Source organism: Rana temporaria, chromosome 7, assembly GCF_905171775.1.
Source record: "Rana temporaria chromosome 7, aRanTem1.1, whole genome shotgun sequence".
Classification (NCBI taxonomy): Eukaryota; Metazoa; Chordata; class Amphibia; order Anura; family Ranidae; genus Rana; species Rana temporaria.
In genome coordinates this window covers 97,619,132-97,632,259 of record NC_053495.1, presented here as the reverse complement: position 1 = coordinate 97,632,259, position 13,128 = coordinate 97,619,132, and the positions used below count along the sequence as shown (strand labels likewise).

The 13,128-nt window shown below is 44.3% G+C and overlaps 1 protein-coding gene across 1 annotated transcript in view; it reads right to left on the bottom strand.

The window, feature by feature from the left end:
* DUSP12 (dual specificity phosphatase 12) overlaps positions 1 to 10,242 on the bottom strand; it is a 55,481-nt gene extending 45,239 nt beyond the window's left edge. The window contains exons 1-2 of the mRNA XM_040359720.1: positions 10,130 to 10,242; positions 184 to 468 (exon numbers count right to left, since the gene is read on the bottom strand). Of these exons, the coding sequence (XP_040215654.1) occupies positions 184 to 434 (251 nt within the window). The 5' untranslated portion in view covers positions 435 to 468; positions 10,130 to 10,242. The remainder of the gene's footprint in view (positions 1 to 183; positions 469 to 10,129) is intronic.
* Positions 10,243 to 13,128: the final 2,886 nt, after the last annotated feature.

Below are 13,128 nucleotides of genomic sequence, written 5' to 3'. Positions count from 1 at the left end.
GACGTATAACGACGGCGGGCAGTCCGCAAGTTGTTAATGTACCTGTGAAAGGTGAAGGAAATCCTAAAAACATGACATGTTGAGGATTGAGGACTAACTAAGGTTGGGAACTACTGTCTTGGATGGTAAGAAGTACAGAACCTGTTAAAACTGTTGCATTTCCAAATGTATAATAGAACTTACCAGTGAACAAGAACAGATGATTCAGCGGTTGCCAATGCTTCCTTCAAAAAGTTTAGACACTCAGGCAAGCAACTCAAAATGTCTGCAATGGAATCGTCCAACAAATTAACAAACTTTGTCTGGAATGAAGTCAGATCAGGTTGTACACTATCTACAGTCAGTATGTGGGTGATACCAGATTCTTGTAAATGTTGTACATCTTCAACATCACTGATGTTACCAAGATATAGTCTTGGCAGCACAAGAATCATTTTTCAGGTAAAAGTCAATAATCCACAGAAGGCCCTAAAAAATAAAAATAAAGCAAATATTAGAACATTCTTAGCTTTTCTTTCCTTTTACTTCTACATTTCTTGATAATCCATCCACAATAATTTTCATGTGCAATTTTATGCTGCCCTTTATTTAATCACTTCCCATCCTGCCTATGTACATATGACATCCACAGGAGGGATCTCCCTTCCTGGGTGGATGTCATATGACGTCCTGGGCTTCCCAGCCGTCTAGGGGGCATGCGCGCGTGCCCGCGGCATCGCTCGGGACCTAGTGCGCGTGCCCGGCGGCCGCAATGGCCTCTAGGCACCCTCGATTGCCCGTGATTACAGCAGGACCGTGGATCTGTGTGTGTAAACACACAGATCCATGTCCTGTCAGAGGAGAGGAGACCGATGTGTGTTCCCAGTACAGAGGAACACAGATCGCTCTCCTCCCCTTGTGAGTCCCCTCCCCCTAAAGTTAGAATCACTCCCTAGGGAACATATTTAACTACTTCCCGACGGCCGTACGACTTTATACGGCCGCAGGGTGGTTCTAATTCTCTAACTCGCCGTGTTTTTACGGCCTCTGCTCCTCCTGGCCACTGGGGGGCGCACGAGCGCGCCGGCGTGCCTGCTGCATCACTGAGATCCCGATGCGCGTGCCTGGCGGCCACGATGTCCGCCAGGCTCCCGCGATCGGCGGTTACAGAGACAAGGACGTGGATCTGTGTGTGTAAACACACAGATCCACGTCCTGTCAGAGAGAGAGGAGACCGATCTGTGTCTCTTGTACATAGAGACACAGATCGGTCACCTCCCCCAGTCAGTCCCCTTCCCCCACAGTAAGTAACACTCACTAAGGTACACATTTAACCCCTCCCTCACCCCCTAGTGTTAACCCCTTCAATGCCAGTCACATTTATACAGTAATTAGTGCATATTTATAGCACTGATCGCAGTATAAATGTGAATGGTGCCAAAAATGTGTCAAAAGTGTCCGCCATAATGTCGCAGTCCCAATAAAAATTGCAGATCGCCGCCAATACTAGTAAAAAAAAAAAACGAATAAAAAAAATAATAAATTTGTCCCCTATTTTGTAGGCGCTATAACTTTTGCGCAAACCAGTCGATTATTGCGATTTTTTTTTTTCTACCAAAAATATGTAGAATACGTATCGGCCTAGACTAAAATTTAGCTATTTATTATAGCAACAAGTAAAAAAATGTATTTATTTTTTTCAAAATTGTCGCTCTATTTTTGTTTATAGCGCAAAAAATTAAAACCATAGAGGTGATCAAATACCACCAAAAATAAGCTTGATTTGTGGGAAAAAAAGGACGCCAATTTTTTTTGGGAGCCACGTCGTACGACCGCGCAATTGTCAGTTAAAGCGACGCAGTGCCGAATCGCAAAAAGTCCTCTGGTCAGGAAGGGGGTATATGTGCCCAGTAAGCAAGTGGTTAACTGCTTGATCGCCCACTAGTGTTAACCCCTTCCCTGCCAGTCACATTTTTCACAGTAATCAGTGGAATTTTATAGCACTAATCGCTGTAAAAACTGTCCCAAAAATGTCAAAAGTGTTCGATATGTCCGTCGCAATGTCGAACCTTTACAATCACCTTAAAGGGTCACTAAAGGAAAAAAAAAAATTGCCTGATATTAATGTCTGCAAGGTAGACAGACAGAATAGTGTAATGATTCTGTTAAAAAAACAAGTAAATACCTATTAAATCCCTTCATCTATATCACCTCCGGTATTCTAGTTTCTGTTCTCTCATTCACTTCCTGGTTTGAGGCACTGGTTCATGCAAGAACTACATTTCGCAGTATGAATTGTGGCAAGCCCAGTAATTCACACCTCCTTGAAGTCTCTAACATGTAGAGGGCGTCCTGCCGCACAGATGTAGTTCCCAGGAGGGGGTGAGCACGTCACTGACCACCGCAGTAAAGCCTCCCATCACGGTGGTCAGTAAAATCAGACAAGCAGGAAGTGAACAGAACAGAGAAGAAATAGAGCAACTTCTGAGCAAAAACGAACAATGAGGAAGTGAAAAGAGGAATGTCTGCAGGTAAAGGATGCTTATTATGAAAAAAAATATTTTCTTTTACAACCGCTTTAAGTCTCAGTTTTAAAGACTGTGAGCAATTGGGTACCTTATTGCAGAAAACACATTTGTATGGAAATGCTTTTATGTCATTACTAATTTCCATATCCCTGTATGCTATGTCTAAGAAACGGATCTAAAAGTTGTTTGAATGTATCTATATTCTCTGCTAACACCATCAACTGCATAAAGGAGTTGCACATCTCTACCACTGTAATGCCGCGTACAGACGATCGGACATTCCGACAACAAAACCGTGGATTTTTTCTGACGGATGTTGGATCAAATTTGTCATGCATACGCACGGTCACACAAATGTTGTCAAAAATTGAAAATGTCAAGAACGCAGTGACGTACAACGAGCCAAGAAAATGAAGTTCAATAGCCAGTGCAGCTCTTCTGCTTTAGCATGTGTACACGCTCGGAATTTCCGACAACAAGTTTTGTCGTGGAAAAATTTGAGAACCAGCTCTCAAACATATGTTGTCAGAAATTCCAACAGCAAATGTCTGATGGAGCCTACACGCGGTCTGATTTTCCGTCAGTGTGTACGCGACATTACAGTAAAGAACCCCTTAACCACTTAAGACCCGGACCATTATGCAGGTTAAGGACCTTGCCCCTTTTTGCGATTCGGCACTGCCTCGTTTTAACTGACAATTGCGTGGTCGTGCGACGTGGCTCCCAAACAAAATTGGCGTCCTTTTTTTTCCCACAAATAGAGCTTTATTTTGGTGGTATATGATCACCTCTGCGGTTTTTATTTTTTGCGCTATAAACAAAAATAGAGCGCCAATTTTGAAAAAAAATCTATATTTTTTACTTTTTGCTATAATAAATATCCCCCAAAAATATATATATATATATAAAAAAAAAATTTCCTCAGTTTAGGCTGATACGTATTCTTCTACCTATTTTTGGCATAAAAAAGAAAATCGCAATAAGCGTTTATCGATTGGTTTGCGCAAAATTTATAGCGTTTACAAAATAGGGGAAAGTTTTATTGCATTTTTATTAACAATTTTTTTTTTACTACTAACATCGGACACTTTTGACACATTTTTGGGACCATTGTCATTTTCACAGCAAAAAGTGCTATAAAAATGCATTGATTACTGTGAAAATGACAATTGCAGTTTAGGAGTTAACCACAAGGGGGCACTGTAGGGGTTAAGTGTGACCTCATATGTGTTTCTAACTGTAGGGGGGCGGTGCTGAACATGTGACGTCAGTGATTGTCTTTTCCTATATCAGGGAAGACGATCACTGACACTGCCACAATTAAGAACGGGGAAGGTGTGTTTACACACACCTCTCCCCGTTCTTCAGCTCCGGTCACTGATCGCGGGACACCAGCGGCGATCTGGTCCCGCGGTCACGAAGCTTCGGACCGGGTCGTGAGCGCGCCTCCGGCGGCGTGCTCGCGACCGCACGCTGGGCCTTAAAGAGACACGTACAGGTACGTACGTGCTTGTGCAAAGCCATGCCATTCTGCCAACGTATATCGTTGGTAGGGGGTCCTTAAGTGGTTAAACATCTTCATTGACTGGTGCAGGATAACTTCTCATCTTATCCCAGCACACAGGATCAAGCCAGCTGAGCTGCGCATACACAGGGGATCGCTTTGAGCAGGCAGGTAGGTATGTTTATACATTGCATGTCTCTTCTGCAATAAAATGCCCGCCTGTTCACAATGTTTCTTTGCAGAAATTTTGTAAAAAAAAATAAAAGTTTAAAACAAGTCAATGATATACTTTCCTATTTACTAATACTACTAACAGAAGGACTAAAAATAGTCAAAGTTGATTGAGAGAGTGACAAAGTAAATAAAAAAAATATTTTATAATAAACCAAATTGCACAGAGCCTCATCTGGGGTCTCCCGCTGGCACGCTCTGCTCCTTCTCTTCTAAATTATGCCCCCACAGCAAGCGGTGTGCTATGAGGGCACACATGTGGGCTCCCAAGCCAAGGCTGTGTGTATCTATAAACACATACGGCACAGCTCAGCCCTGCCCCTGTTCTCTGCTCACAGAATTTGATTGACAGCAGCAGAAGCCAAATAGCTCTCACTGATGCCCCTGTCCCCTGTGATAGTGATAGTAGGAAGTGAGTACAGAACTGCTGCAGACAGGCACAGCCCTGAATTGAGTGAGAACTATTTAGGGAGGGGGAGGGGATACAAGTACTGGGACATTTTTTTACCTTAATGCAGAGAATGCATCAAGGTTAAAAAATACTTTTAGGGCCAATTCACACCACATGCAGTACAGTGTTTTTTTCTGCATCAAAAACGCATGGAAAGTAAGTTATGTGGTTTTCAATGGCATAGTTCACACAGTCAGTTCCAGGACTTTTCAGTTCCAGAAAAAAAAGTATTTTTCTTGCACTGGACTGGACTGCAATGCTGTAAACCGCATCAAAAACACACTGGAACATATGTCCTCATTTAAGATTAACCACTTCCTTACTGGGCACTTAAACCCCCTTCCTGCCCAGCGGACTTTTTGCGATTCGGCACTGCGTCGCTTTAACTGACAATTGCGCGGTCGTGCGACGTGGCTCCCAAAAAAATGTACGTCCTTTTTTTCCCACAAATAGAGCTTTCTTTTGGTGGTATTTGATCACCTCTGCGGTTTTTATTTTTTGCGCTATAAACAAAAATAGAGCGACAATTTTGAAAAAAAATATATATATTTTTTTTACTTGTTGCTATAATAAATAGCTCAATTTTTTTTTTTTATCCTCAGTCTAGGCCGATACGTATTCTTCATATTTTTAGTAAAAAAAATATAAAATAAAAAAATAAATAAATAAAAATCGCAATAAGTGACTGGTTTGCACAAAAGTTATAGCGCCTACAAAATAAGGGACAAAATTATTTTTTTTTATTATTTTTTTTTACTAGTAATGGCGGCGATCTGCGATTTTTATTGTGACTGCGACATTATGGCGGACACATCTGACACATTTTTGGCACCATTCACATTTATACTGCGATCAGTGCTATAAATATGCACTAATTACTGTATAAATGTGACTGGCAGGGAAGGGGTTAACACTAGGGGTGAGGAAGGGGTTAAATGTATTCCCTATATAGTGTTCTAACTGTGGGGGAAGCGGGGTGACTGGGAGAGGTGACCGATCTGTGTCCCTATGTACAAGAGACACAGATCGATCTCCTCTCTCTGTGAGAGCCGGCAATGAGAAATGATCTCATATGTAAACATATGAGATCATCTCTCATTGGCCGCACAGATCGCCTAGCAAACGCCCACACCAATTGGCCGTTCACGGCGATCTGTGATTGGCTGTGTCCAAGGGAACGCGGAAAGGGGCGGACGTGAAAACACGGCGCCCCAGAGAAGTTGAACCACCCCGCGGCCGTATATAGTCGTACGGCCGTCGGGAAGTGGTTAAAGGGTTATTAAAGGAAAAAATGTTTACTTTAAAATAACAAACATGTTATACTTGCCTCCACTGTGCAGTTCGTTTTGCACAGAGTGCCCACGATCCACGTCTTCTGGGGTCCCTCGGCGGCTGTCTCTGGTCCTCCCCGCAATTACTCACCACAGTCATGCGAGAGAGCTTGCATGGTGGTGAGTAATTGCGGGCGCGCTCCCTTGATACAGCGAGCTCACTGTATCACTCGGCCCCGCCCCTCGGCGCACCGCGTCACTGGATGTGATTGACAGCAGCAGCGCCAGCCAATGGCTGCGCTGCTCTCAATCCATCTGCTCTAGCCAATCAGCGGCCAGGCTGAGCGGCGAAGAGGATCTCGGGACCGCGCGGACTTAGAGGGGTCAGATAAGTATAAGGGGGGCTCGGGGGGGCGGCAGCATCAGATGTTTTTTCACCTTAATGCATAGATTGCATTAAGGTGAAAAATGTTTTACTTTACAACTCCTTTAGGAAAAAAATGGGGGGGGGGGGGGGAATGCTAAAAAAATGCACCAAACGTGCATGCAGAAAAGTATCTGGAACGCATCCAGACTGTGTTTCTTTGGTCTGGCCCCAAGCGCTAGTTCACACTACAAACCTGCACACCAGATCTGTTTTGGATGTGTTTCAAACGCGTTTTTGATACGTACAGTTGTGTTTCCAGGTGCTTTTTTTCTACTTTTTTTCCTGTTTTTTTTTATTTTTTTTTTTTTTTAACTGTGCTGGGGGCCGGTGCGTTTTTGATGTGTTTTATGCATCATGCATTCCAATATGGTCCAGTGCAGGAAAAATGCAGCATGTTCTGCCTTTTTTCCCTCTGGAACTGTAATGCCGCGTACACACAATCAATTTTCGGCATGTAGAAAAAACAGCGTTTTTCCAACTTCATCATTAAAACGCGTTGCCCACACACCATCGTTTTTAAAAAAAATGCTCTAGCAAAGCGCGGTGATGTACAACACTTACAACAGCACTATAAAGGGGAAGTTCCATGCGGATGACGCCACCCTTGGGGCTGCTTTAGCCGATTCCGTGTTAGTAAAAGACGATTCACGCTTTTCTGTCTGTTAGGACCCTTTTATGCGGTACAGCGCTAAAAATAGCGCTGCTATACCGCATGAAAAAAACCTGCCCTGTAGTGTTCAATGTGAAAGCCCGAAGGCTTTCACACTGAAGCGGTGCGCTAGCAGGAGCGCTCCAAAAGTCCTGCTAGCCGCATCTTTACTGCGGTATAGGAGCGGTGTGTTCACCGCGCCTTCCCATTGAAATCAATGGGAAACCGCAGTAATACCGTGGTAATACCGCCCGCAACGCGGGCAGTATTAACCCTTTTTCGGCCGCTAGCGGGGGTTAAAACCTCACCGCTAGCGCCCAAATATCGCGGTAAATACGACGGTATAGCCGCGCTACAAATAGCGCGGCTATACCGTCACCGCGGCTCTATCACCAATGTGAAAGCAGCCTTACAGCGTGATGAATGTGCTTACTCCATTATGAACGGTAGTTTTACCAGAACGAGCGCTCTCATCTCATAGCATGCGCGGGTTTTTAACGTCGTTTTAGCCCACACACGATCATTTTTTACAACCCAAAAAACGACATTGTTTAAAACGTCGTTAAAAAATGCAGCATGTTCGGGAAAAAAAATTGTCGTTTTTCAGAACCCGAAAATGATGTGAAGCCCACACACGATCATTTTAAATGAAATTTTTTTAAAACAACGTTTTTTTTCATGCCGAAAAATAATCGTGTGTACGCGGCATACTGTACCACCCTGACTGCACTGGTGTGAACTATGCCATTGGAAACCATATAACTTACTTTCCATGCGTATTTGATGCAGGAAAAAAAAAAACCACACTGGACTGCATGTGATGTCAACTGGCAGCAACGCACACTATGGCAAAGCATGCGGTAACAAGGGTTGTTACCCACTATACACCATCATGTGATCACTGCTGTAGGAAATACAAACAGCATACTGGCAAGCATTTCTGTTTTCTATGCTACTTTCACACTGTCCTGCAAGATGGCCTCCCCTTTGCATGATCCCTGTGCGCCCCCTGCAGGGCGCGCGCTGTGATCACCGAGTCACTGAGACTCGGGCAATCCCAGATCCGAGTAAGGGGCCGATCATGGCCCCTTACCACATGAACAGCTGTCAGCCAATGACAGCTGATCACATGATGTAAACAAAAGCTTTTCTCAGGCCTCATGCACACTGGACGTTAAAATAACGTTATAAAAACGCCAGTAGCTTTGCAGTAAGTTTTTCAACTTTTTTCAATAGCGTTTATTAGCGTTTTTCTGCATTAGCGTTTTTTGTTGTTGAAGAAAATATATTTTTTTCAATGGATCAAAAACGCTGGTGAGTAACGTTTATCAGCGTTAGAACGTCTCTCAGAACCCACTAGTTTTGGAGTTTTTTTTACTGCTGAAAACAGCCTATGCGTGCATGGACACATAGGATAACATGATGGAGAGTTTATTGACTGTAGAAAAAAACGTCTACTGCCAAAAACAGCTGCTGCAAAAACATCCAGTGTGCATGAGGCCTAAAAGCCGTTCACTGGCTTATATGCAAGGAACATTGGTCCCGAAGAGGAAGAGGCACAGCTGCCTCATCTGAGTCCACTATTACCGCCTGCCAGTGCCACCTATCAATGCCAACGAGTGCCACCTATCAATGCCCACCAGTGGTGCCAATCAGTGCCACCTAGCAGTGCTGCCGATCAGTGCCCATCACTGCCACCTATCAGAGTGCCCATCACTGCCACCTATTAGTGCCACTTCTCAGTGCCACCCATCAGTTTCACCTATCAGTGCTGCCTTATCGGTGCCCACCAGTGCCGCCTATCATTGCAGCCTCATCAGCGTACATCAATGAAGTAGAAAAATTACCTATTTGCAAAATTTTATAACAAAAAAAAAAGATTGAAAAAAAAAAAAAAAGTATTTTTATATTTTTTTAACAAAAAAATAAAAACCACAGAGGTGATCAAATACCACCAAAAGAAAGCTCAATTTATGGGGGGGGGGGGGGAATTGGGTACAGTGTTGTATGACCACGTAATTGCCATTCAAAGTGCATCAGCACTGGAAGCTGAAAACTGGTCTGGGCAGGAGGGGGGTGCCCAGTAAGCAAGTGGTTAAAGCGGGAGTTCACCCATTTAAAAAAAAAAAAAAAATCTCCCCTTAGCTTCCTGCTCGTTCGGTCTAGGGGAATCGGCTATTTATATTAAAATATGTGCAGTACTTACCCGTTTTCGAGCTGCATCTTCTTCCGTCGCTTCCGGGTATGGGTCTTCGGGAGCGGGCGTTCCTTCTTGATTGACAGTCTTCCGAGAGGCTTCCGACGGTCGCATCCATCGCGTCACTCGTAGCCGAAAGAAGCCGAACGTCGGTGCGGCTCTATACTGCGCCTGCGCACCGACGTTCGGCTTCTTTCGGAAAATCGTGACGCGATGGATGCGACCGTCGGAAGCCTCTCGGAAACCTGTCAATCAAGAAGGAACGCCCATTCCCGAAGCCCATACCCGGAAGCGACGGAGAGGATGCGTCTCGTAAACGGGTAAGTACTGCACATATTTTAAAATAAATAGCCGATTCCCCTAGTAATAACGAGCAGGAATCTAAGGGGGAAAAGTGCCCTCTAAGGGTGAACCCCCGCTTTAAGCGTTACTGGTCCCGTTAGAACAATCCCAATCTGACATGACAGTGAGAGAACAGACTGATGGGTGGGGGAGACTGAGGCATACACAGATCTGACTCCCCCATAAGTCTTAGACTGGGGTGACTGCAGTACATGTATAGTCTGTGTCATCACTGCTGGGTATAGTGAGTATGATGCTTGTCCTTTCCCACACCACTGATCAAACAAAGTAGTGACAGGGCCTCAGAAAGCACTTCAGTCACAGTGAGGTCTCCTGATCACCAATAACAGATTTGTGATCATTTAGAATGGATATACACGAGAAATTCTTTGTGTACAGGCTGACGTCACACTGCATGGTTCCCCCTCATAACACCCAGCCTGTATGAGAGATAAGAGTCCTATGGGCACCACAAGCACGCCCTCTGCAGAGTGACTGAGGAGACCAGTACACTCCGGTGTCCCCAGGACCTTCCTTCATCACAACTCACCTACACTGACACATATGTTATCACATGGATCCCACAGACACTGGCAGGCAAAGGACCTTCGATGATGTCATGACCATGTGACCACTCAGTGAGGAAGAGCTGATGTATTTACTGAGCATGCGCAGAGTTAGTTCCCCTCCTGTCTGACAGTTCCTATAATACAAAGTTGCGCACACACCTTGTTGGTTTAACCCTTTCCTAAGTCCAGGCTCCCTGATTACTCTCTCACTGATGTGAATGTACAATATACTGTGTACATTGTGTAAAATAAGTATTGAACATGTCACCATATTATATCTAGGTAACATATTTCTAAATGCAATACTTCTACTCAGATGCCACCTTTAAAATAGGTTTTTGTTCTTTTGTTCTCATCTATAGTTACCATCTTTTTTAACAGCCCTGATAGGTGGTTTTGCGAATTGTTGGGCTTATCAGTAAGGCTCGGTTTCCACTTGTGCGATTTGTCCTGCGACTTGGGACTGCAATGTCACATGACAAGTTTTACCCCATGATTTCCAATGAGTACTGTTCATATCTGTACGATTTCCAGTCGCAGCGATTTCAAGGTAGTCACTGTACTATTTTGGTCCCACTTTGATGCGACTTAAGGTCCATAGACCTCAATAATACAGAGGCATTGCTTCAAGTCGCATCAAAATCACGGCAAAATCACGCGACTTTGGGGTTGCAATAGTGGAAACCTAGACTAATTCCGGTGAATACCTGTTCTTTGTGGCCCATATTGTTAAAGTATATTTCACATATTTATTGTAGTCTTTATTTGGATACGTGTAAGGGCCAGTTCACACCAGACGCAGTTCTCTGTGCACTTTTTCTGCACAAAATGCATGCACAGTGTTTTCCATGTATTCCAATGGCTCTAGTTCACACCAAGCAGTCAGTTTCCAGTCAGTTTCTGCACCGGAAACTAACTGCATGGTGTGAACTAGAGCCATTGGAATACATGGAAAACACTGTGCATGCATTTTTAGTGTAGAGAAAATGCACACAAAACTGTACGGAACTGTGTCTGGTGTGAACTGGCCCTTAGTATTTTCCAGCACATACTGTATATTCTAAACCCATTGGGGCAGATCCACATACCTCCGCGCATCTTTCCGCCGGGCACAGCGTATCTAAGATACACTACGCCGCCGTAACTTATTTTATTTTTTTCGAATCCTCAAAGAATTTGCGCCGTAAGTTATGGCGGCGTAGTGTATCTTTGGCAGCGTAAGGGCGCAGAATTCAAATGGATGTAATGGGGGCGTTTTTTATGTAAATACGTCGTGACCCGACGTAAACAACGTTTTTTTTGAACGGCGCATGCGCCGTCCGTGGGGGTATCCCAGTGCGCATGCTCGAAATGAAACCGGAACAAGCCAATGTTTAAGACAGTGATGTCATTCTATGCAAATCCCTATTCGCGAACGACTTACGCAAACAACGTAAAAAATTCAAAATGCGAGGAGGGAACGACGGCCATACTTAACATTGAGTACGCCTCATAATAGCAGGGGTAACTATACGCCGGAAAAAGCCGAATGCAAACGACGTAAAAAAATGCGCCGGCCGGACGTGCGTTCGTGGATCGCCGTAACAAGCTAATTTGCATACTCAACGCGGAATTCTACGGAAACGCCACCTAGCGGCCGCTGAAAAATTGCACCTAAGATCCGACGGCGTACGAAGACGTACACCTGTCGGATCGATCCGAGATGCAGTAGTATCTTGTTTTGTAGATACAAAACAAAGATACGACGCGCAAAATTTGAAATTACGCGGCGTATCAAGAGATGCGCCGGCGTAATTCTTTTGTGGATCTGGCCCATTGTATTTTTTTTTTTTTTTTTACACAGTAGCCTGCAAAGCATTGCACTTGCAATCAGTGGATCACAGGTGCAATGTCAGGCTCCTGCAGACACTAAAGCCCCATACACGCTAATAAAGCCTCGTACACACAATTGGATTTTCCGACGGGAATTGTGTGATGACAGCCTGTTGGCCGAAAATCCGACCATTTGTACGCTCCATCAGACACTCCTGCTCGCCCCCTCAAGAGGCTTTCTCCACACCAGGGAGAAAGCCTTGCATTACCATTACGGTGTGGAGTTACAGACAGAAGAACAGGAAGTGAGGATTTCTCAGAAGAAATAAGGACATTTAAAAGCAAAATGGAAGGATGAGGTAAGTGAAGGAGGACTGCACTAAGGTAAAGGAAGCTATTTAGGGGAAAAAACATTTACCTTTACAATAAGGTGACCAGATTTTTAAAATGAAATCCGGGGATATATTTTTATTTATTTTTTACTAGTAATGGCTGCAATCAGCGACTCAAAGCCTGTCAAGTCTTAAGCCTCGTACACACTATCAGATTTCCATCAGACTTTTTCAGGCAACATTCAGCAAACTACGTGTTTTTTCTGCTCTTTAGCTCCAACCCTTTGGGCAACTTCTGCTAATGTTGTGCTATGGTTGGCATTGGTTCGGAGCATGCGTGTTTGTACTTTGGATTTTAGTTCTGACGGACTTGTGTACACACGATTGGATAAACCGACAGAACACATTTGTTGTCAGAAAATTTGATTGCAGCTATCCTACATTTGTTGTCGGAAATTCCGACAACAATTGTCCGATGGAGCATACAAACGGTCGGATTATCTGACAAAACACGTTCATAACACAATTATTGTCCGATCGTGTGTACAAGGCTTTACTCTCCGGGCCTCGGCTACTACTGGGTGGGAAGCGGAGGAAGATCACTCCGCCAGGGAAGGCAAGGAGATAAGCAGGCAAGTGGCTGGCCGGGAGAAGAACATGAAAGCGGAGCTGAATGGGCATGCGCCCGAAACTAAAGAAATATTCCCTCTGCTCCGACCAGCACATGATCATCAGAAAGGGGAACAAATAATGGAAAAAAATACACCCCCTAAGCTAGTAGGAGTAGCAGAGCGGGGGGGGGGGGGGTGTAATTCAAATTTTTATATATTTTTTTA